Raw genomic sequence first — 26,416 nt, forward strand, 5'->3', positions numbered from 1 at the left:
CTCTCTCTCTCTCTCTCTCTCTCTCTCTCTCTCTCTCTCTCTCTCTCCATGTATATGTATATAAACACATTTTGTGGTAACAAAAGACTAGAATTAAAGTGGGTGCCCATAAATTAGGAAATGATTGACCTAATTAATAATAGCATTGTATAGTGGTTTAGGTTTGTAAAACACTTTACAAACATCTCATTCTGTCCTATTTTGTCTCAGTTATCATATGGTATATGAATCTTATGAAATATTGATACAAATGTGATTTAATATATGAGATTTAGAAAAACATGGGAAGTCTTCTGTGACTGTTAGAAAACAAAGTGAATACAACCAGGAGAACAAAATATGCGATGGCTACAAAAATGCAAATGAAAATAATGCTAAAAGCGACTAAAGCCTGACTAATTTTAAGGACCACTCCTGATTTCAGAAAACAGATGAGGAAATTTTGTCTTCCTTCTTTCAGTAGAGAAGTGGACTATAGGTGTGGAATGTTGTATGTGCTATCAGACAATAATAGTTACTGTTGATTCATTTTGTTTAAACTTTTTTCTTTGTTACCAGAGAAGGTTCAGTGGTTGAGGGGTATAATATGAATTAACTGTGCTGTAAAAACAAAAGGCCTCTAAAAAAACTTTTTTTTTTTAATAAGGCAGTTGGGGTTAAGTGACTTGCCCCGAGTCACACAGCTAGTTAAGTGCTATGTGTCTGAGGTCGGATTTGAACTCAGGTCCTCCTGACTCCAGGGCTGGTGCTCTGTCCATCTACCTGCCCAGGCCTCTAAAAAACTTTAAAATTAAAAAAACAAAAACAAAAACAAAAACAAAAAACGGGGCCTAAAACGAATTCCTCTCCTCTCTCCTCACCCTCCTATCTCCAAATACAGCATTTAATAGAAATTTGATAACAAGACCTCTAGAACTGCCACGGTATATCAATTCAATTAAAATATTTATTAAGTGCCAATAGTATGCATATACAATATATTTATACATATACAATATATATTTATTATTATATATTAATATATTATATATCATATATAATGTTATATATTAATATTATTATATATTAATATTATATATACAATATACAAATACAATAGTATGCAAAGGACTATGCTAGGCGGGAGGGACAGAAAGCCAACGAACAGAAACAAGAAATAGTCCATGCCTTCAGGGAGCTTACTTTTTATTTCTGTAGGCTCCTGAAATCCCTCCAATCAGAGGTAATTATAATTTTAAAAGGACTAATTATAGAACGGGCTAGGGAATACCATTGTTGGATGTGTCAACTCGCTCTGACCTGCAATTTCTAACTGCCCCTGTTCCTGGACAGAGACAGTTCCAAGGTTGCACTTTTGTACTTTTAATCTCTTATTGCCACTCCCTTCCTCCAGAAAGCTGTTCTGCTGACCCTCTAGGTGACCTTAGCCTTGGGCCTTTGCCTCTGTGGGCTAGAGGTAGCTAAAACCAGTACTGTGGTTTTACCCACTGTTCTATCTACCTACACACCTGCCCCTCCTGAGTGGATATAACTCTTGTTGTAATTCCCCTCTCTGGGCATCCCTGTGTGGGGTGATGCCCCACATTGTAATTCCTTCATCCTGAATAAAATGCCTCATTATTATTTACTGACTCAGTTGGTCTGAGTTTTTTATACTTGACAGATGGTAGTTTTGTTTTTTTAATTTTTGAGGCCAATCATGTATTATTCTTCTGCACATTCTCAACACACCTACCAAATAATACTTACTGTTCCTCATCTAAGACATGACATTACCCATCTCTGGGTCTATGCATAGACTGTCTGCTAAGCATGAGATACTCTCCCTTTTCACCTCTGCCTCTTAGAACACCTGGCTCCTTTCAAGGCAAAGCCCAAGGGTCATCTCCTCCAAAAGACTTTTCCTCCAGTAGAATATAAGCTCCTTGAGGTCAGGGACACTTTTTTTTTGGTCTCTGAATCCTCAGTATCTGGCACATAATTGGCACTTGACAAATGATTATTGAATTAAATTGAATTGTTGGTTATGATGTGTATATAAATGGTGCCCTAGGGGTTAAAGAGAATATTAAGGATTGCTTTTCTAGTACTTTGTTAGGCCCCTCCTGAGGGGGATGGGCTCATTCTGTAGTTCATCATGTAACTTGAGAACATCCTAAAATCCTTTTCCCCTTATCCTGAAATGTGATATAACTTCCCCTTATCCTGGACCATAAAATTCCTTGTCTCCCTCATCCTGTCATAAAATTTCCCCCATCTTCCTTATCCTGTCCTTATCTTTAACCACCATAAAACCCTAAAACTACATCATCATCCTGAACATCTCTATATAAGCTTAGCTCCCCAAATACCAGTACCTTTTACTCAGCCCCATTGCTACAGTAAAAGTCTATGTGCTTTTCACATTAATAAAGCTCCAGATGGCTAAAAGAGAATGTTTAAGTGAATTCTTTCACACTTGAACTGCTCTCCCAAATCTGACCTCAACAGTTATGCCCATTCATATGACAGCCTTCTCAGTTTTAGCGAGCTTAAATAGCCATTTTCATTGAAGGAATTAGTTCTACTTGAGAACTATTCCAGTGGCCTTGGACAAGTCTACTGGACCAAGCAGAATTTCTACTCTCTGGCTTTGTATCTAAAATGCAGATGGATGTGGTGAGGGGAGAATCTGGGGAAAGGTGGTTGAACTAGATGGTTTCTAAGGTCCTTTCTGGTTTTAACATTCTAAGATATGTGAGAGAGTCCCTAGCTTGGCTTCCTTTTCTCCTTTCCCTTTTCCTTTCCCTTTTCCTTTCCCTTTCCCTTTTCCTTTTCCTTTCCCTTTTCCTTTTCCTTTTCCTTTCCCTTTCCCTTCCCCTTCCCCTTCCCCTTCCTTTCCCTTCCCTTCACTTCCCTTCCCTTCCCTTCACTTCCCTTCCCTTCCCTTCCCTTCCCTTCCCTTCCCTTCCCTTCCCTTCCCTTCCCTTTCCTTTCTTTTCCTTTCCTTCTTTCTCTTCCCTTCCCTTCCCTCCCTTTCCCCTCCTCTTTTCCTTCCTTCCTTCTTCATTATATTCTCATTAGGAGGTCAGACTACTGTCCCAAAAGAATCACAACTCACTGGCATAATTCTCTGAAGTTCAGCCAACCAGGCCGACTACTGCCAGAGACAAGCACTTTTGTCTGGAGGGAAGGGCAGTCAGCACTAATGGTGTCCACCTGAGGTGCTAAGGAGTCATTGGTAATGATGGCTTTGGCACCAGATGCCTGCAGTCGGTACTGGATATCCTTTACAGTTAGCTGAGATATTCCAGGGATGATGACAACCCCTGAAAAAAAAAGGAAGAAGACAATGATAATTTAGGGAATTAATCATTTTAATCCATAGAGAAACAAATGAGCATCATGGTGTAGTTTGGACAGCATTGGGTTTGAAGTCAGAACACTAGTCTAAATCCCAATTCTGCAATTTATTGAGTGATAATGGTCAAGTTACTTCTCTTTTTCTAAGGCCTAGTTTCCTCTTCTATAAAATGAAACAAATTTCTTTTTTTAGCTCTAATTCCTATGTTCCTAAATGCCTGTAGATATTTAGAAGCCATTCTGTTTTTTTTTCCCCAATCCAGATCAACACTTTGAGATCAAACTTCAGTAGGAACTTATATTTTCATTTGAGGCAGCTGAGTAGCATGGTAGATAGAATACCTGACCTGAAAGTCAGAAAGATCTGAGTCCAAATCCAGTTTCAGATACTCACTAGCTATATGATCTTGGGCAAATTAGATAACCTCTGCTTGTCCCAGTTCCCTCATTTATAAAATGGAGATAAAGATACCACTTACCTGCCCCCCCCCATTGTGAGGATCAAATGGGATAATAGTCGTAAGGTGCTTATAGCACAGTGCCTGGTATACAATAATTACTATATAAATGTTAATTATTATTATATCCTTGGAGCAGCTAGACGGCACAGTAGATAGAGGTCCAGGCCTGGAGTCAGGAAGACTCATCTTCATGAGTTCAAATCTGGCCTCAGACACTTACTAACTATGTGACCCTGGGCAAGTCAGTTGACCTTGTTTGTCTCAGTTCTTCATCTGTAAAATGAGCTGGAGAAGGAAAGAGCAAACCACTCTAAAATCTCTGCCAAGAAAACCCCAAACAGGGTCATGAAGAGTCAGACAGGACTGAACAACAACAACAACAATTTTATTCTTATTTTCCTATTTCCAATAATGTTGAGTACTAGGAATGCCATGACAGCAGCAACCTTCCATCAATATTCCCACCTTTCCTAGAAAATGGCTTTGTTCAGAGTAGGTGAGTCAGTTGGCAACACTCTCCTACTAAACTTAAAACACAGATTCAAGATTTCATTAATGTGCATATTTTCCTGATGCAAATCTTAGCTCTAATCCACCCTCCACACAGCTGGCAAAGCACAGGTCTGGCCATGTCACTGTCTACTCAATAAGCTTTCAGTGTCTTCCTATTAATTCTAGGAACAAAAAGCAAACTCCTCTGTTTTGATATCTGAAACCATTAACAGCCTGATTTCATCTTTTCTTTCCAGCCTTATTATTCATCTCATCTTTTGATACACAAAATATTTTGATACATTTGACTCACCATCCAAACTGGCCTGTATACTGTTCATTATAAACAGGACTCCATCTTTAATCCCTGTGTATTTGCACTGGCTGAAATGCAGTCTCTCCTGACCTCTGCCTCAAATCACTCGCTTCCTTCAAAGTTCACATCAAGTGCCACTTTCTATAAAAATGTTTACTTGATCTCCCTAGGTGTTAGTGCCATTCCACTTTCAGTGGTGCTATTGCTTGGGAAGATCAGGAAAGAATTTATATAGAAGATGGCACCTGAGCTATTTAATATACAGGGTGACTTTTGGGACATAGTCTCTCTATACACACATATATGTATGTATATATATATATATATATATATGTATACACACATATGTATACTATTCACACATTTTATTGTTGTTGTTCAGTTGTGTCCTTTTTTTGTGACCCCATTTGGGGTTTTCTTGGCAAAGATACTGGAACAGTTTGCCATTTACTTCTCCAGCTCATTTTACAGATGAGGAAACTGAGGCAAATAAGATTAAATGATTTACCAGGGTCACATAGCTAGTAAATGCTAGATTTGAACTCAGGAAGATGAGTCTTCCTGACTCTAACCATTATACCACCTAGCTGCTCACTACTACACACACACACAGACACACACACACACACAGACACACACACACATATGGTCTTTGTATTAATATTTTTTATTCATGGATACATATATTCATATATATACAAACGCATATACACATATAAATATGTGGGCATACACACATACATATACATACATATGTAGACATATACAGACATATCTACATATATACATGCACACATACCTATTTATACATATATTCATATGTGTGTGTATATCTATATCTACCTTTCTATCTATCTATCATCTACACCAGCTAGACTGTAAACTCCTCATGGATTAGGCTTTTGTTTTTTGTCTTTGGATAGAAAACGACTAGCACAGTGGCTGGCACATAACAGATGCTTAATAAATGCTTTTTGATTGATGGATCAATTGATTTCAACCCAGCCATACCTTCTACTTTATACATGGTCCTTAGGAGCTGTTATAGCTAAAACAAATAAATAAATAAACCAACCAACCAACAAACAAGCAAATAAATAGATAGATAGATAGATAGATAGATAAATAAATAAGTTAAGCACCCAGAGAACTCTCTGAACTAAAACTGTTTTTGTTTGTTTGTTTGTTTTTTCAGTTAGGCTGGTTTTTGGAGGACACCTATACCCAGGCCTATTGTACCTGAAACTTTTCTATTTTGATAGGACTTGCAAGAACTCATGGTGGGCTGTCAAAGTCTTTGCAAACTATCTTGGTCCTAAATTAGGATCTGTGCCCAGATCAGATGTGATAACAATGGAATCTAAGAAAGTCCCAGATTTCTAGGATTTGAGGGTATCAGCCTGGTGAACTAGTTATTATGGAGGATATAGATAAACTTGTGCACTGTGAGTTTGGGAGGAACATCTACTCCACAGAAAAGGAACCAAAGAAACTGAGCTACAAGTTTGCATAGAGATCCTGAGGTTGTATTTTATTCTCCTTACTGTCAGCAACAGGAAGAACCTGACTGATCCCATCTTGAAGGAGGCTGACACTACCTTAGAGATTTCCTGCCAGTGCAGGATAATATAAGATATTATTCTGATAAAGATTAACTACAGAGAAAATATTATTCCACTGGAACAAACCGGATTTTGACAATTTCTGAGACCCCAAAGTAAACACATATTCCCTATTTCCAGTTCGTTGCAGAATACTATATATATACTCTAAGCAAAGGTAAAAAGCTATAAAAACTCAATCCATACTTCTAGCTGAAGCCACTGATAGTCTAAGTGGTCTTCCTTAACACACTAACACATTTCTTTTACTTTTAGTCTGGCTACTTCCTTTAAGTCCTGCAGATTTCATAGTGGGTGAGATCCTCTTTAAACTCTCATGGAATCCAGGATGCAAAACTCCTATGACAATATGGTTCAGCAGTGGGATGACTAGGAATTCCCAGAAATTCATAGAATTTTCCTAAAATTTCCTAGAAAATTCCTAGAAATTCCCTAGAAATTTCCCTAGAAATCCCTGGAAATTCCCAGAAAAATGGCTTTGATTACCACAACCCAAGACAGCGAGTATGTGTACAAGATAAGATTTTTACCCAAGGGTGATTACTGTGGTTACTGGTTTACTCTATGACTTCAAAGGGATTATAAGACTTATTTTCCCTTTAATTTTGTCTGTGAGAATGCCAAACTGAAATCGTGATTGACTCTTAGTAAAATACTGCTCTATCTCCTTGTATCTCTTTTGACAATGCATAAGGAAATTTTCACTAGAAACATATGTCTCTTTTGAGAATCTGAGTCTTTGCCATTCTTTGAATTAGACAAGGATTTTATGCACATATGTATGAAACATCCATGTCATGTATATATTTCTTCTGTCTTATGGAGGAAGAAATATGTGATTCCCACCCTCCCTCCCCACCCCCACCCCAACCCTATTTTGCAAAAAATTTGCCATTGTTATCTTCCTTGCCCAGGGAAATAGTAAGCCTCTTGAAGATTTGGCCAGAATATCCATAGAAGTGTTAGTAACTTTGTCAAAAACAGAGACAATTGGCCTCAAGATTCCTTTATAAGCAGTAGATAAGTCAGATCTAACTTAGCACTAGTCTTGGCTCTGTCAATTTCCTGTTCTGCAAAATGTGAGCAGTATAACTTAATCTTCCTTGCACAGATACTGGATTTGTTGAAAATTAAGGGGTTGATCCACTTTAGCTACTTTGTTCAAGCCTTCAGAGATTCTGGCTGCAGAGTGTTCTCTCTCACTCATCTCTGAAAGTATAATCTACCATAAACCAATTTTTTTTTCTGTCTCCATCTTGAAACTTTTCTTCCCCTCTCAAATCATATCATTGTTGAGAAAGTGATCAAGTTACTTGTTTGACTATCTGCTGTGGAGATAGAATGGTAATTTTGGCCATTTGGTGAGATCTATGTCAAGAGAATTTTTCTAGAACACTGTGAGAGATTTCAGTGTCCTTTGGGTTAAAAATATATTCATGTTGTATACTTCAGGTGGCACACACAAAAGGAACCAATTAGTATGTGTGGAATGATTAATTTTAAACTGCCAACTCAGATGAACCAACTATATCATTAAATGTTAGCCAGTTCTATGTTAGTAGAAACTTCTACTTATAAAGTAGAAGGTATGACTGTTGAAATTAATTGATCATCAATCAAAAATCAAGCCAGATAAATGGTTGCAGATCACTGTTGAGAGAACTGGAGCCATTGAAATCATACTTTTTTAATTCCTGAATTGAAGGAGGAAAACTCTACATTGGGAGAGAATAAAGATAGCAAACCCAGACATATATCTGTCTGTCTGTCTTTCTGTCTCTATCTATCTATCTATCTATCTATCTATCTATCTATCTATCTACCTATCTATCATCTGTCTCTTGCTCTATCTATCCATTCATTCATCCACCCAAGTGATGGTAGGAGGAGCAGTGGGTAGAACACGGTGCTTAGAGTCAGGAAAATCTGAATTCAAATCCAACCTCAGACATGTACTAGCTGTGTGACCCTGGACAAGTCACTTAACCTCAGGCTATTTTAGTTCCCTGAACTGTAAAAGTGGGGATAATAATAACACCTCCCTAAAATAGTTTTTTGTGAGGATTGTGACAAAAAATGTTTGAGGATACCTTGGTAAGTACTACTGTCAATCAATCTGATGCAGAGATAAGGAAAAACTGCAATTTATTACACTCAGAACATAGGCATCGCTAAACAAAAATCAGTGAATTTAGGCCATAACTTGCAGCAATCTCATACAGGAGAAGCAGGATGGGTGCAATGGACTTTCAAAGAGCAAAATAAGAGAAGATAGTGATTTACAGATCAAAGTACAGATGGCAGAAATAGAAGATCTATAGCAGGTAAAATAGGAAATTTAGCTGGTTAACGCTGGAGCTGTAGCAGATATCTCAAACTTGAATTTGTAGACATGTAGATCAGGAGTTCCTGATCTACATGTCTACAAATTCAATGGTTAACACCTGGTTAACACCAGGGCTGTAATTGGACTCAGTTTGGTTTTGCACACTCTATCTAGTTATGACTTGCTCATCTTAAGTAAATGGCAGTAAAAAAAGTTAAGCCAGAAATTTTTATGACAGATCAAATGAGATATTTGTTAAACACTTAGCACAGTGCTTGACATATAGTAGGCACTTAATAAATGCTGGTTTCCTTCCTTCATTTCCTTTTATCTTTACATCTCTCTATCATTTTATCTTGTCTGTCTATTGATCTATATATTTTCACCCAGAAATCTGGACTATCTTATCTTTTATTTTATCTTATCCTTTCCTATGTCTTTATATCTACTTTACTCAAACTTATGATTATTCATGTAATGTTGAAGATGAAACAGACCTCAGAGCTCATCTAGTCCAGTTCCTACCTTTCACATGTGCAGGAACTAAAGCCCAGATAGGTTAAATTACTTGTCGAAGGCAAACAGCAATTTCATGGCAGGGCCAGGGGTAGAACTCCTGCAATCCCACTTTTCCATTATAATTTTTTATAGTGGAATTTTTGACTGAATAGTGTGATTATTCATTCCATTTCTTATTGTTTAGTTTCTTCATTTTGTTATGAACACTGGAAATGAAGTCAAGAAACCTAATCCAGGCTTTTCTATTTGCCTGCTATGTGACTTTGGGAAAATCATATTGCCTCTCCAAGCCCCAGTTTCCTTATTAGCAAAATAGGAGTAAGAATGTCCATCCTATCCACCTGAATGACATTGTGAGGACTTATTGAGATAAGGCATATATATTCACTTAGAAAAGCACACAGAGACATACCAACTTCTTTAAGTTAACAGGTAAGGGCTGAATCTTCTGACTTGTTAATAACCAGTGTACATGGCTGTTTGAAGTACTTTTAGTGCCTAGGAAGCTATGGACTACAGTAGGGACAGGGGAATGAGGAGGGAGCTAGATCAAAGGTCATATTGGGAGAAAGGGAATTGATTACTACTGAAAAGTCTAGTGAATATTAGTGTGGGTGATGACCCCAATAATAGCCTCCCCGCCTTCCTAAAAGAAGAAGCCTAGGGGAAGCTCAAAACCTTGAGTCAGAGAAAAATGAGTAGTAATGGTCCAAAGTCCTTTTCAAACTGTGAAAAGTTTGAGTACCAACTAGCCTCCAAGTGACCAAGAATCTTCTCTCTGTGCACCTGCACCCTCATCTCACATGAATAAGTGCTGATCCCCAGGTCCAGGCTCCTCATTCCCTCCCCCTAATAATTGGTCCTGCTAGACCTAGATAAGAACCCTATAATAATCTACCAAGTTTTACTGCTTTTTAGTGAGGTTTCCCCACTTAATCTAGGGCCCTAATAAGGTGCCCAACTCCATCCAGGACCCCAGTAGGCTGCCCCAACTCTTCTCTGACTGCTCCTTCATTTTGTTAATATCTCCATTCAATAAAGTCAGCTTTCTTTACTGTCTTGTTGTGAGTTCTCTATTTCCTTGTACTAGACTTCTGATATTCCTGAACTCTCCCAAGTCTATAGTAACATGGCACCACTGCATGGTCAATATGCTGATTTATTTTTCTTCACCTTATTTATTGTTACAAGGACAGGTTCTTTTGGGGGAGGGAGAATCATTGGGAAGAGGTAATGAAATGAAAAAAAGAAAAGAACATCAACCTCAAGAAAATTAATATGTATATATGCATACGTGTGTGTGTTTGCACGCATGCATGCACACGCACGCATGTATGTGCTTATCAGATTGGGAAGAAGAGGATTACTAGTGGAAGCATATTGAATATCAGTACGAGTAATGATCCCAATAGTAACTTCTCCACCTTCCTGAAAGAACCCCAGGGAAAGCTCAAAGCCCACTGTGTCAGAGTAAGACTTTATTCTGCTATTTATCAATATCAATACTATATACATACTACATATATTTATATGTATATATAATATATGTGAGAGATGATCTCTCAGAAGTGAAGCCTCCTCAAAGGGTTAATAGTTTTAGTTAATAGTTCTCACAAAGGGCAGCAATTAGGAGATCAGTGGTCATTTGGAGAGAGATAAGGTCAGAAGCCAGATAGTAAGAAGAGTGGGAGGAGAGAAATTGGAGGCACCTGTTGTGGATGGCCTTCTCAAGGAATTCAGTTGTGTTGTTGAAACACACCCCCTTCTGACCTTGTCAACCCCCCCCACCCTGTTTTTAAGCACGTAGATAGCCCTACCCCCAACCTAAACTGTTTACCCTTGCAAGACTTCCAGCCTTTTCTTGTCTCTGGGCAAACTTGTGTAACCACCTTTGTTCTCTGTTGCTGGGGAAGATTTCCAGGAATAGATTGTGCTCCCTGAAGCCTAGCCAATGGGATAAGGGGAAGGGGGTTAGGGAGGAGGAACTCGAGTTAGGGTGTAAATAAGCCTTGCTTTCAGTAACCAACTTGTACTCGTACTCCCTGGCCAGCACCATTAGGGCGACCAGGGGTGGTACCCTTTCTCATGAGAAAGCAATAAACTCCTTTCGGCTTTCAAGGTATCTAAGTCTTTACTTTGAATTTGAGTAGTGGTCTCTGTCCCACACAATATATGTATAAATACTTTCTCATTCTCTAGAAAGTCTCAGTAACTGCTCAGGATAGGGGAGTGAGTGCAACAAACTACTTCTCCCACTCTGATCTAACACATTCTACTTTTTCTCCCCTAACTTCCCACCTTTTGCTATACCTAGAGTTAACTAGTTTTCCAGTCTGCCACAAGTCAAAGGGAACCATTCACTGACCTGTTCTCATACAAGCCACAGTCACCAACCAACATTCAGGGATCCTGGGGAGAATCGCCAGCAATCGATCCCCTGGCCGCAGGTTGCACACTCTGGACAAAACATTGGCTGTCTTCCTGGATTGGATCCCCAGCTCTTCATAATTCCATTTTACCTCAGCTCCCTGACCATCAACCCACCAGAAAGCAGGATTTGGGGACTTTTTTCCAGCCTGGGCAATGACAAGGGATGAAAAGATAACAGTATCTATTAGCCAAAGGTAACCTTCTATCTTGTGGTATCAGGTTTTAGTTGGGAGCCCTAGGTAAAACTTTACCAAGGGGGATTGGGCATCTAGCATCCAGCATCTAGCCTCTAGGCATCTAGCCCTTAGAAATGCCCTCATAATGCACCATAGGTTTGAGGAGTTGCTTCATGGGGCCCCAGACACTATAGGAGTTGCTTGGATGATCATTATGCTTCTGCCTAAGTTTTATCTCTTTTCTGTGGACTTTCCTCCTCTTCCCACCAGAAGATAAGTGGACTACATGGGAAATTGACCACATCCTAAGGCCCAACTATGACATCAGCAAGGAATTTTGTGACTTGTTGGAGTACAAAGAGCTGTCTTCCTCTGGTCCCTTATATATATAAACCAAAATTGTGTGTGTGGGAAATTATTCCTCTTCCTTTTCCTTTCCCATCCAACTCAACATTAAGTAAATAAAATTAATCAGACTTCTAGTCTCTTACTAATCAGCTATCAGACTGATCTTCCTAAAGCACAGATTTGATCATGTCACTCCCTGACCCAGTGAACTCCAGTGACTCCTTATTTCCTCCAGAATAAAATATAAAACCCTCTGTTTAGCATTCAAAGCCCTCCTCCCCCCACATCTTTCCAGCCTTCTTTCACTTTAATTTCCTCTCCTCCCTCCCCCATAATCTGTGATCTGGCTATGCTTGCCTCCTTGTTTTGTTTTTGTTTTTTGTTTGTTTGTTTTTTTGCTTTTTAGTGAGACAATCAGGGTTAAGTGACTTGTCCAGGGTCACATAGCTAGCAAGTGTCGTGTGTCTGAGGCTGGTTTTTTTTCCCCCTCCTTGTTGTTCTAACGAGACTCTCCATCTCCTGAATCCAAACATTTTCACTGGAATTCTCTTCCCCTTCATATCTATCTGGCTTCCCTGATTCCTTCCAGCTAAAATTTTACCTTCTACAGGAAGCCTTTCCCAATTCCCTTTAATTCCAGTGCCTTCTCTTCGTTAATCATTGCCAATTTATCTTGTCTGTAGCTTTATTGCTACATAGTTGTTTGCATGTTGTCTTCCCCTTTGGGCTATGATCTTTTTGAGGGCAGGGGCTGTGCTTTGGTTTTGTTTCCCTAGTACTTACCACTATGTAGATGCTTAATACATTCTTGATGACTTGATCCTATTAATTTTATTTTCACTCCCCACAGCAGCATATAGTATGATGGATAGAATATACGGGAGGTGTTTATGATCCTAAGAGGTGTTGTGATTCAGTGGAAAGACTGTTGGATTTGAGTTGGAAGTCTTGGGTTTGAATCATGGCTCCATTGCTAACTACCAATGTGATTGTGGGCAAATTACTTAGCCTGTTTGGGCTTTATGTTCTTCTTCTATAAAATGAAGGGGTTGGACTAGCAAGCCTCTAAGGACCCTTCTAGCTCTCAATCTATGACTCATGGGCTCCAAATTATGCCCTCAAAGGAGCTTGAAGAAGGAAGGGCGTGGTCATCATGAAGAAGAGAGAAGATGCATGTAACTGAAGGGAGGAGAGAGAGGGTCCAAGGCCAGGGTGGGTTTGGGCCCTTTGGAAGTAATGTATCATACATATTCGACCCTCCCACAGGAATTAAGAGGATTCAGCAATGATGAAAACTGGCGGTTATTCCACTGCTTAAGAAAACTGCTTTTGCCTGAAATTCTCTTTATCGTACCATTGAACCTCACTGTCAGAGAAGAAAGGGCCAGCGTTCTCTGATGAGTCTTGTCCAAAGGACAAATTGACATTGCCAGTGCATAAACCTTGAACACTGTCTAAGTAGGATCTATGATTTTAATGCCTTGAGGGTCAAGGACAACTTCCTTTTCTGGCCCCTTCTATATCTGAACAGCTCAAGGTGGCAAAAGAAAGCAATCTTCTCAGGACAGTGGCCTGTTGTCTTCCCTCTGCCTTAGGGCTCAGGGTCTATGGCAAACGCTGTTAGGGTAATGTCTGTCAAAATCCCCCCAACTTCACCTTTTCCATCTGACTCCACATGTCTAGCACATCACTGGCAAAATTAAAATACTCTGGCATTGGCTGCTTTCCTAGGTAAATGGCTTCAAAGTCGGCGAAGGTCTTCTGAGGGCTGGGCAGCCCTGTGCTCACATAACGGAGAGGCCTACAGAAGGCTTGGGAGCTCCACAGTGGCTGAAGGAGCAGGTGAGCTAACCTCAGCTTCATAGTTCCACAGACTTATTTCAATAGGTAGCAGGGTAAACACAGGATCTTTGTACCTAATGTCAACAAAAGGAAGCAAAGTTAAGTCATTACAGGTAGGGGGTGTAGTGGATAAAGCACTGGGCTTGGAGTGAGAAAGATCTGAGTTCAAATGTTTTCTTTCACTTCTTAGATGTGTGACTCTGGGCAAGTCACTAAAACCAACAGCCTCAGTTTCTTCATCTATAAAATGAGGATAATAACATCTACCTTGAAGAGTTGTGAGAATCAAATGAGTATTTTGCAAACCTTAAAGCACTAATATAAATGCTAGCTTTTATGAGCATCAAGCTTATCTTTCTTGTTGAGTAATGATACTTCTCTTATGGTGACTGGTAATTGTATCTGCCTATGTAACATATTTATTTATAAGCATTGTTCAGGACTTAGGGTTAATAGTTATTGAGTGTATGTAGGGTGGGGACAGGGCTTACCAAAAATGAGCTTTGCTAATGTGATTGGCACATATCTACTAAAATTGTAGCCCTAGAAAGTTGGTTGAATAGGCCAGGAAGTATATTAACTTTAAATTAGAACTTAGGGAAACTTGGGGAGCTGTGGAAGAGGGTGTAGGTGGCATTGAATGCAAGTAATGGGAATTTTCTCTGGCACTTTCCTACAATTCTGTGGTTGTAGAAATTAAGTGGCAGAGGATTCCATTACACTGATACCACTGGGCATTTGGTGCAGGCGGTGGGGGGGGGGCAGTGTGGAGACCAGCAGCAAGGGAGAGAGCGAGTATATTTTTAATCCACTATCATAATTTGATAATTTTTTTCTCTCCTCAAGTCACTTTTGCCACTTCTTGTCCTTCTACCTCACTAGTGGACCTTGACACATATCTCACTTAAAAAATGAGTCTATCTCTGGCAAACTCCCTTTTCTCCTCAATTCTACACTCTCCATAATCTCAACAGCATCCCTCATTCTATCCTCTTTTACTCTCTTCTTGAAGAGGCAGCCCTTCTCCTTGTAAACACTAACCCCTTTGCTTTTGCCATTGGTTCCATTCCCTCCCATCTATTCTGGCAGACTACACCTTCAATCATCCCCTATCTTTTCCTAATTTTCTATCTTACCTTATTCTCCTGTCTCTTCTATACTACTTATAAAACACCTAGCTCTCTCATTCTTAAGAGAAAACTTCACTAAACTCTTCTATCACCTCAAGCTATTGTCCCATGTCTTCTCATTCACAGCCAAACTTTTAGAAAAAAGCTATCTATATTCTTTGCCTCTGTCTTTTTTTTTCATTTCACATTCACTTTTTGACCCCTTGCAAACTGACTTCCAACATCATTGTTTTAACTAAAACTAAAACCTCTCCAAGCTTACCAGTGATCTATTAACGACCAAATCTGATGGTCTTTTCTCAATCTTTATCCCCCTTGACCTCTCTACAGTATTTAACACTATTGACTGTGGTACCCGGAACTGAACACAATATTCCAGATGAGGTCTGACAAGGGCAGTGTACAATGTAACTATCACCTCCCTATTTCTGAAAGCTATACTCCTCTTAATGCAGACCAAGATCACATTAATTTTTTTTGGCTGCCACATCATACCACTGGATTCATATCCCTCATGCTTATTATTTGTTGATTAGGAAAATGCATTTGGTTTGTAGAACTGAATGCTCACTTAAAGTCCTATCTGTACATCAAAATCATTCATGATTCCTTGTAAGATAAAACAACAGAAATAACCCAGTTCAATGACCCTCTGGTCATAAATTAGAAAAGACATAAACCAGAGAGATATATGCTTGCCAAAGTTATTTGCCACTGTGATTAAAGAAGTCCAGCACAGATTCAAACTTAAAGAGGGATTCTCTGTGCACAGTGAGGTCCTTCAGATGATCCTACTGTGTTTATGTTCTGGTTGCACCAATTCCTAGAATATTGCAGAGCCTTCTGGAAGAGAGGTAAGCACTCAAAAGCACTCTTAAGAGGTTGATCTGACCATTGGCAATCCACACAGGTAGGACCAAGTGGATCTGCTGCCTAGATGATGACATGTATTTTGATGGAAAACCTCTAGAGCTTGTTGGTCAAGCTCTAGAGGTTTTCCATCAAAATATATGTCTGTACAATATATCTAGGAAAGTCAATACAAATAGACAATGAGTCAGGCCAGAACAAAAGAGTATGAGGAAAGCAGGGAATACCTTGAAGAAACTACAAAATTCTGAGATACCCCTACAAACAAAGGGCCATCTTTTAAATATCAACATTCTATCAGAGTTTCCATATAGCTGCAAGTCATGGAACACAACAATCTCTGAATATTGAAAATGTTCATCACATAGAGGACAATGGAGAGGCATATAGGCAGTTGTGAGCTAATGGCAATATATAGTCAGTGAGAGACTTTGAGTAAAAAAATGAATAAAAGATGTGATTTAACAAATGTATGATTAGAAGAGACGATGAGCTGGTTATGTAGTAAGCGTAAAGGATAAAGGATGGATATCCTGAGTCCTTTAATTGTATCCTGAAGAGATACAAGTATAATCAGGAGAAAGTGAGGATGGATTCTAATATGTTGGGTAGTAGATTGAAGAGAAGATACGGAGAAGAGCTGCATGTGATGTGTAGACATGGATGGGTCTGCTGCTAAAGTTAGTAATTTTAAGTAGTTTTTTAGTTGATTCTCTAGGGTTTTCTAAGTATACCATCATATCATCTTCAAAGAGTGATAGTTTTGTTTCCTCCTTGCCTGTTCTAATTCTTTTAATTTCTTTTTCTTCTCTTATTGCTATAATTAACATTTCTAGTGCAATATTAAACAATTAGGCTGATAATGGGCATTCTTATTTCACACTTGATTGTATTGGGAAGGTTTCTAACTTATCCTCATTATAGATAATGTTTGCTGATGGTTTTAGTTTAGATATTACTAGTGTTTTTTAATAGGAATGGGTGCCATATTGTGTCAATGGCTTTTTCTGCATCTATTGAGATAATCATATGATTTCTGTTGGCTTTGTTATTGATATGGTCAATTATGCTAATAGTTTTCCTAATATTGAACCAGCCCTGCATTCCTGGTATAAATCCTACCTGGTCCTTGTATAATCCTTGTGATATTTTGCTATAATCTCTTTGCTAATATTTTATTTAAATTTTTTTGCATCAATATTCATTAGGGAAATTGGTCTATAATTTTCTTTCTCTGTTTTGGGTCTTCCTGGTTTAGGTATCAGCACTATATTTGTGTCATGAAAGGAATTTGGTAGGACTCCTTCTTCACCTATTTTTCCAAATAGTATTGAGATTAATTGTTCTTTAAATGTTTGGTAGAATTTGCTTGTGAATCCATCTGGTCCTGGGGAGTTTTTCTTAGTTTTTCTTAGTTCATTGATGGCTTGTTCAATTTCTTTTTCTAAGATTGAGTTATTTAAGTATTTTATTTCTTCTTTTGTTAACCTGGATAATTTTTTTTGGTAGATATTCATCCATTTCATTTAGATTGTCAAATTTATTGGCATGTAATTGGGTAAGATAGCTCCTAACAATTGCTTTGATTTTCTCTTCATTTAGTGAATTCACCCCTTTCATTTATGCTACTAGTGGATTGGTTTTCTTCTTTCCTTTTTTAGATCAAATTAACTATTGGTTTATCTATTTTATTGTTTTTTTCCATAAAACCAGCTTCTAGTATTATTTATTAGTTCAATGATTTTTTTACTTTCAGTTTTATTAATCTCTCCTTTGATTTTCAGGATTCCCAATTTGGTATTTAATTGGAGATTTTTAATTTGTTCTTTTTCTAGTTTTTTTTTAGTTGCATACCCAATTCATTGATCTGCTTTTTCTCTGTTTTATTGATGTAAGCAATTAGATATATAATTTTTTCCCTAAGTATTGCTTTGGCTACATCCCATAAATATTGGCATGTTGTTTCATTGTTAACATTTTATTTAATTAAATCATTGATTGTTTCTATGATTTGTTCTTTGGCCCACTTATTTTTTTAGGCTTAGATTATTTAGTTTCCAATTAAATTTTAATCTCTTTTTTCATTGTCCATTATTGAACGTAATTTTTATCACATTATGATCTGAAAAGGCTGTGTTTACTATTTTTGCTTTTCTGCATTTGGTTGTGAGGTTTTTAAGTCCTAATACATGGTCAATTTTTGTGTAGGTGCCATGTACTGCTGAGAAAAAGGTATATTCCTTTCTATTCCCATTCTGTTTTCTCCAGAGATCTATCATATCTAACTTTTCCAGAATTTTATTCACCATTTTAACTTCTTTTTCGTTAATTTTTTTTGTGAAATTTATCTAGTTCTGAGAAGGGAAAGTTGAGGTCCCCCCCCAGTATAGTTTTATTATCTATTTCCTCCTGTAACTCATTCTACTTCTTCAAAAATTTAGGTGCTATACCATTTGGTGTATATATGTTTAATCTTATTGACTTCATTGTCTATGGTACTTTTCAGCAAGATATATAGTTTCTTTCCTTATCTCTTTTAATAAGATCTATTTTTGCTTTTGCTTTGTCAGAGATCATGATTGCTACCCCTGCTTCTTTGCTTCAGTCAAAGCATAATAAATTCCGCTCCAGTCCCTCACTTTTACCCTGTGTGTATCTCTCTGCTTCAAATGTATTTATTGTGAGCAACATATTGTAGGATTCTGGTTTTTAATCCATTCTTCTACCCACTTCCATTTTATGGGTGAGTTCATTTAATTCACATTTATAGTTATGATAACTATGTATTTCCTTCCATGCTATTTTTTCTTTGTTTATCCCCCTTCTTTTCCTTACCTGCTACCCTTTCCCTCCTGATAAGTGTTTTACTTTTGATCACTGCCTTCCCCAATCTACCTTCCCTTTTATCATTCCCCTTCTATTATCTATTAATAGAAGGAAGACCCTCTTTTACGATCCCTGTCCCTTTTTACTTCTTATAGGGTAAGATGGATTTCTGTATCCAGCTGAGTGCGTATATTATTCCCTCTTTCAGCCAATTTTGATGAGAGTAAGGTTTAAGCTTTAACCACCATCTCCCCATGTTCCCTTCCATTATAATAGCTCCTTCATGCTTCTTTTATATGGGCTAATTTACCCCATTCAGTCTTCTCCCTCTTTCTTCTTCCAGTGCAATTTTCTTTCTCATCCCTTTATTTATTTATTTATTTATTTTTGGGTATCATCTCATTAAAGTCACCTTATATCCACACCAGTTTCATATATATATATTCTTTCTAATTGCTCACATAGTAATAAAGTTCATAAGAGTTACAAATATTATCTTGCCATATAGAAATATATAGATTACCCTTATTAAATTTCTTATATTTTCCTCTTTCTAGTTTCCTTCTTTCTTTCTTTCTTTCTTTTTTACCTTTTTGTGTTTCCCTTGAGTCTTGTATTTGGAAGTCAAATTTTTTAGTCCACTCTGGTCTTTTAATTAGGAATGCTTGAAAGTTCTCCATTTCATTAAATTGGCATTTTTTCCTCTGAAAGATTATATTCAGTTTTGTTGGGTAGGTGATTGTTGGCTGTAATTCTAACTCCTTTACCTTCAGTTATTTCATTTTCCAAGCTCTCCAGTTCTTTAATGTGGAAACTGTCAAATCCTGTTTAATCCTGACTGTAGCTCCAAGATATTTGAATTACTTCTTTTTGTCTACTTACAGTACTTTTTCCTTGATCTGTGAGCTCTGGAATTTGGTTATGATGTTCCTGGAAGTTTTTATTTTAGGATCTCTTTCAGGTGGTGATTGGTGGATTCTTTCAATTTTCAGTTTGCCTTCCGGTTCTAATATATCAGGGAAGTTTTCTTTGATAATTTCTTGAAAGATGTTGTCTAAGTTTTTTTTTTTGATCATGGCTTTCAGATAGTTCAATAATTCTTATATTATCTCTCCTGAATCTGTTTTCTAGGTCAGTTGTTTTTCCAATGAGAAATTTGACATTTTCTTCTATTTTTTACTTGTTTTATTTTGTTTTTATTGTATCCTGATGTCTCATAGAGTCATTAGCTTCTACTTGCTCAGTTCTAATTTTTAAGGAATTATTTTCTTCAGTGAGCTTTTGTGTACTTCCTTTTCTATTTGACCAATTCTATTTTTTAAGGAGTTATTTTCCTCAGTAAATTTTTGTATATCTTTTCCCATGCTATAGACTCTTTTTTTCATGATTCTTTTGCATTACTCTCATTTCTTTTCCTAGTTTTTCTTCTACTTCTCTAATTTGCTTTTTAAAATCCTTTTTAAGCTCCTCCAGGAATTCTTTTTGGACCTGAGACCAAATTACATTTTTCTTTGAGGCTTTACATGTAGCCATTTTGACACTACTGTCCTCTTCTAAGTTTACGCCTTAATCCTTCCTGTCACCATACTATCTTTCCATGGTCAAGTTCTTTTTTTTGGGGGGGGGGTGGGGGGGTTGCTCATTTTTCTGCCTTTTTTGTGATTTGGTGTTTTTATGTGAGAATGGGGTTCCGGTCCTGCACTGTCCCAAGCTTTTTGTGCTGGAGCCCAGGATCTTATTGCTGGCTTTCACTGGGCTTCAGGGTTTGCTTTCACTGGAGGATTGGTTACCCTTCTGGCTTGTATTGGGGATGGAGACTCCTTGTGGGCCTCCCTTCGTTATGGAGTTTAGCTGCTGGTCTGCCCTGGGATGGGGCCCTGCTTCTGGGTTGCTGTGGAAACAGGGTCTCTGCTGGCAGGCTCTAGGAGCAGGGTCTTGCTGTTGGCCAGCCCCAGGGCAGGGCTTCACTACTGGTCAGCACTGAGGTCGAGGCCTTGCTGGTAGTTTGTGCTGGGGGTGGGGTTGTTGGTGTGGGACCTTGCTGAGCTGCACAGATTGCTCACTTACCTAGGGGGCTGCTGGTTTACAGAAAGATGGGGCCTCACAAGTGGGTTTCCCCAGGCTTGGGCCTCACCCCTGCTGTGAGGCTGGAGGCTGCTGCTGCTCTTGGACCTTGCTCCCCTCCACCCGAATAAGACAGATCTTTCCTGCTGTGCTGGTAAGTTACCTCTCTACTCTCAGATCAATTCTGAGGCAGTTTTCTAGTTGTTTGGAAGAGAATTTGGGAGTGGCTTCATGGGATTCCTTCCTCAATCCTCTATCTTGGCATTGGAAGTCTCCCACTGATTTCTAAACTGGAAAAGTAGATGACATGGATACACCTGGTAGAAGAGGTGGCTTCTGGCCAGCTGCTTTTGGGGGCCAGCTTTTGAGGAGACAAAAAGAGACTCCAATGAGGAGGTAGAAGAAGGAGTTCTTTCCTACACCAGCATTATGGTGAATCCAGGGACCTCTGGCCCACTCCCCATGTGGAGCATGGACTTACTCAACTGGGCTTGTATAGGAGGCTCCTGGATCCTTTGCCTCTCCTTTTGTTTCTCCTTTCCTCTAGCATATATCTTCCAAGCATCAAAAAGTCCTGGGAAATCTGTAAGCACTGGTGACAAGAGTTTTGTCACTGTTGCTAGTGACAAGTTTTAGCAATGTAGTTGTGTTTATGGCAGCAGCAGTAGCAAGATTGGCCATGTAACAAGAAAAGGATTGGCATCAGAGGGAAATGCTCCCACAAAAGAAAGGTCCATTTGGATACTGCTTGGCTGTTTGATTGGATAATGCCAGTGCAGAGGAGAAATAAAAAATGACTAGCTGCCTCGTAAACACTGTATTCTATGGAGCCTTAACTATTAGCCTCCAACTGATTGTACTAGTAGTGAAATTAGTCTTCCAGGGGGCAGCTAGGTGGCACAATGGATAGAGCTCTGGCCTTGGAGTCAGGAGGACCTGAGTTCTAATCCAGCCTTAAACCAAACACTTGACACTTACTAGCTGTGTGAACCTGGGCAAGTCACTTAACCCCAATTGCCTAAAAAACAAGCAAACAAAAAAAAAAAGAAATTAGTCTTCCAATGGATTGCATTAGTAGTAATAAGTCACTAGATTTTGTTTTAGTCAGTTTATGATTCTTTGTTGCTCAGCATTCCCTTTTCTGTGTTGGAATAAACAACCTGTTACATAACTGATTCATATTTATACCTTAGATACTTTTTTATTCCCCATTCCCCACACCGTTTGATGGAGAAAATCTTAAACTTTGAGCCGTAACCATTTCTATAATTAACAACTTTACAAGTAGCAACTTCCCCTGAAGTATCCAGGGTAGGAATAATGAATCAATCAATGTGAGAACTAGGGAACCTACTTTCATTGTTGAGAAGTTAGGCAACCTCAGAGCAATAAACCTACTATAGAACCATTCAGCTGGATACAGAGGTGGGAGGGGTTGGCACTCTGAGCCTCTATGAGTCCCAGCAGGCACTACATATGGTTTCTGTGTGAGACATATAAATAGACAAGAGAGAAAATGGAGTTATGCAAATGTCTTTAAGAATTTAAAGGGTAGAAAAACATGGTAAATAAAAAACTGGAGCCAAAGATGAAAGTCACCAGAGATAGGTAGAAAATCCCACACTTGAGTTTAGAGAAGTCAACTATCCGGGTAAAGGATGGAAAGGACATGACTAAACAAGAGTTCAGGTGAAAATGATCTGGGCTTTTAATGGACTACAAGATTAATAGTCTTACAGGGTCCTACTCTGATATTTTATCATGGCATGGAAGTAACCCTAGGTTCTTAGAAACCATGTCAGGAGAGTGTAAACTCTGTCAAGGTCTCTTAAGATGTAAAGGCTGCAAGTAGAATCCCAGAAACAGACTATCATCTCATTACCAACATAACTACACATGGAGAGATTTGTTACCAGTAAGTGATGAATTATTTGCTCATGGTAACCCAAGAAAAAAAATAAGAAATGACTCTTGGTCTTGAGTGGCATCCTTTTGCTTGCACAACAATAAGGATGGAGTGGCAGATAAAAGGGGAAAAGGGTCTTGAGAATTAATCACAGTTTTAAAACAAACTATAAACATTAAGTTGGCTGTTCATACTCTAAATGTATAATAATTACTTACTGACCAATGAATTAACATATTTGCAAAATCAAAACTATATCAATATTGATATTCTAATGATAAATAAAAGCAGAAGACAAAAGGAAATTATAGCTAAATGTCTGGCTGGCTTACAGATTTTGTATGGATTGTTAGACAAAGGATTTGGTAGAGTTGCCCCAAAGCAATAAGAAATATGTTTTTTTGGGGAACAATTGATCATTTCATCTTGTAGTGCTTGTGATAAGCATGAATAAAAGATGACTGTAAAGATTATTTCAGCTTAGATGAGGTATAACATCTGTTTTTGATAAGGGGAATGAAGTAAGCATTTATGCAGCACCTACTATGTGTCAGACACTGTACTAAATGCTTATTCTTAAAAATAAATATCTCATTTCATCCTTACAACAACTGTGGAATGTAGGCACTATTATTATCCACATTTTACAGTTGAGAAAACTGAGGCAAATAGAAGTTAGGTGGCTTGCCCAGGGTCTCACAGCTAGTAAGTATCTGAGGTTGAATTTAAACAAGGGACTTCCTGATTCCAGGCCCAGTACTCTATCCAACAATGCTTCATAAAGGAGAAAGAGAGAAATTCTTTGAAGAATTTAGCAAGATACTGCAAACCAAGATAAAATATACTTTAATATATAATGACCTTAATGTTGAAGTTGGCACACAGGAGTATGGTGAAAAACATGTCAGAAAATATGACTCAAATTTTCTTGAATTTATTCATCTGTGTATATGTTATCTTTCTACAGTGGAACATGAGCTTTTTCAAGGTGGGGATTTTTAAACTTTTGGTTATGTATCCCCATATCTTTTCCCGCACCTTACACGTGGTAAATGCTTGATGAATTGGATTGAAGAGAGATTAGATTTGCTTTTCTTGTTCTCGAGCCAGCTCAACCTGACTGGAAAGAGCTGAATGTTAAATTTTCAGTGTAAGCATTTATACTTTGGAAATTAGCAAATGCTATCGATCAGAGCTTGATTTATTGTTTTGTTGATCATTGAGTCTTAACAAAATGATGGCAAAATGTTGATAATACAGACTAAACCTCCAAGTGTTTAGGGGACACATATTAAAGGAGAGGAGCCATTTTAAAAATATTTACCAGCATACACCTGCAATGAGTTGAAGTTCAGAAAGTTAGATTTAGGCTCAATATAATGGAATAAAGACTCCTTTTATTGGTGAGGTCTTTCTGGAGCTTCCATTTTGGAAAAAGAAGCCATACGAGCCATCTCTCATTCTCCAGACTTAGCCTCCTCTTCTCAGCTGCCTCATGACTCCACTCCACTACTTCTGGTCCCTTCTCCCATTGATGAGTTCCTAGAAACTTCATTTTGCAAAAAGGACACAATGATTATCCCTAAGTTCTCTGGACTTAACTGCCATGACTCTACCTGGGTACTTTCTTCCTATCCCTTCCTTTTTTTTGAGCCCTTCTTTTATTTGTTCTCTTCGCTCACTAGAATGTAAGCTTCCTAAGGGCAGCAACTATCTTTCTTTTTGCTTGTGTAAGAGCTTAATAAATGCTTGTTGACTGACCAACTAAAAATTATAGCTATACCAAAAGAAAAAAAAAGTCAATTTGTGATTGAAGTGATTGAAGTCAATCACTTCTAAGGTATTTTCCAGCTTTCAGCATATGATACCATAGTAAATATGTATTTAATAATGATGTTGTTTCACTGTCTATATAATACCTTTAAGCAAAATGTCTTTTCCTTCTTTAGCTTTGACACTTCGAATCTTTACTGTTGCCTGGTATGAAATTAAAATTTCAGCTTTTGAGTCTCACTGGTGAGCTGCAGTGAGAAAGAACCACAGGCAGGCCCAACCTGAGCTTCGACACTTCCTGTGCCGCTGCTCACCATGGAATACCTTATCAGCATTCAGTGCCCCGACTACATCTTGGTGGCTTCGACTGCATGGCTGCCAGCAACATTGTCCAGATGAAGGACGATCATGACAAGATGTTTAAGGTGAGTGAGAAGATCTTACTTCTGTGTGTTGGAGAGGCTGGAGACACTGTGTAGTTTGCTGAATACATTCAGAAAAATGTACAGCTCTACAAGATACACAGTGGGTATGAATTGTCTCCTTCAGTAGCAGCTAACTTTGAAATCTGGTTGATTACCTCTAGAGTTGGACCCCATACCATGTCAACCTCCTGTTGGCCGGCTATGATGAGCATGAAGGACCTGCACTGCACTATATGGACTACCTGGCAGCCCTAGCCAAAGCTCCATTTGCAGCCCATGGTTATGGTGCCTTCTTGACCTTCAGCATCCTAGATCATTATTACAAACCAAATATCACACATGAGGAGGTAGTAGAGTTCCCAGAGAAATGTCTGGAAGAGCACCAGAAGCGCTTCATCCTGAACTTACCATCCTTCAGTGTCTGAATCATCAACAAAGATGGCATCTATGAGCTAGACACCATCCTCCCTTCCAAGAGAAGCTCCTAACCTACCACTGACCCCCAAACTGATCCCACTGGCCAGCTTTCCTTTTTGTAACTCACTCCTTTACTGTTGTTTTTCTATGCTTCTGAAATTGACAGAGAACTAGATAGCAATAAAGTTGGATATTGACAAAAAAAAATTCAGCTTCTGGGTTTTTAAAAATCTCTTAAGGTGGGAGCCAAGGTTGCAGAGTAGAGAAACATTCATCTAGCCTTTCCCAACATTCACCTCTAAACAACCTTAAAACAATGCCTCAAATCAAATTCTAGAGTGGTAAAGCCAACAAAAGATCAGAGGAAGACGTTCTTCCAGCACAAGATGACTTAGGAGGTTGGAAAGAGAGATTTGTGACACAGAGATGGAGACTATTCTGAAGTCCACATGTATGAAACACCAATGGTGGGACTGGGTGGTGGTGACAGAAGCAGTAGCAGCTTTAGGAGCTCTCAAGCCAGAGATGGTAAGAGGATCTGGCAAATGGTCAGAAAGAGACCTGGTAAATGGTCAGGAGAGCCCTTTTCTAGTACTGGACGCAGGACAAGATGCTGTTTGGCAACTCTGTTGCTTATACCCACTTCTGGGCAGAAAGGAGCACTTTTGATCAAGAGGGAGTGGAAGCTCCGAGGGCCATTATCACTTTTGGTCACAAGGGATCAGGGACTCTAAGGAACAGTATTACTTCTAGTTCCAAAGGAGTAGGGGCCCTGAGGAGCAGTATTGATTGCAGCCATAGGGATCAGGGGTCCTTCCTGGGTTAAGGACCAGAGTGCAGACCAGGAGAACAGTGACCACACTTCTCCCCAGATCAGACCACCTTGGAAGCACCAAAAACTTGCAGACCCCCAGAACTAGTTCTGAAAACAGCAACATGAAAAAGCCTAAAGTTTGAGACAGTGGTCCCTTCTCATTCTAGGAACAGAGCCCATCTTTAACATAAAGTTCAAAATCATGAAGTAGGGTAGAAAAATGAGCATAGAACAAAAACAAGCTCTAATCATAAAAAAGCTACTACGGTGGTAGGGAAAATCAAGACACAAACTCAGAAGAAGGTAATGAAGTCAAA

The 26,416-nt window shown here is 38.6% G+C and overlaps 1 protein-coding gene and 1 pseudogene across 4 annotated transcripts in view; one reads left to right on the plus strand and one right to left on the minus strand.

The window, feature by feature from the left end:
• The window catches only part of LOC114052364 (acyl-coenzyme A synthetase ACSM5, mitochondrial-like), a 66,363-nt gene that overhangs the window by 20,362 nt on the left and 19,585 nt on the right, over window positions 1-26,416 (minus strand). For all 4 annotated transcript variants that reach the window (XM_027874926.1, XM_027874927.1, XM_027874924.1 and 1 more), the window contains exons 2-4: window positions 13,689-13,948; window positions 11,444-11,654; window positions 3,101-3,308 (exon numbers count right to left, since the gene is read on the minus strand). In XM_027874926.1, coding sequence (XP_027730727.1) covers window positions 3,101-3,308; window positions 11,444-11,654; window positions 13,689-13,895 — 626 coding nt within the window. In that variant the 5' untranslated portion in view covers window positions 13,896-13,948. The remainder of the gene's footprint in view (window positions 1-3,100; window positions 3,309-11,443; window positions 11,655-13,688; window positions 13,949-26,416) is intronic.
• On the plus strand, window positions 24,636-25,446 carry LOC114052365 (annotated as a pseudogene).

Source organism: Vombatus ursinus, unplaced genomic scaffold, assembly GCF_900497805.2.
Source record: "Vombatus ursinus unplaced genomic scaffold, bare-nosed wombat genome assembly UNPS02014807.1, whole genome shotgun sequence".
Taxonomy (NCBI): Eukaryota; Metazoa; Chordata; class Mammalia; order Diprotodontia; family Vombatidae; genus Vombatus; species Vombatus ursinus.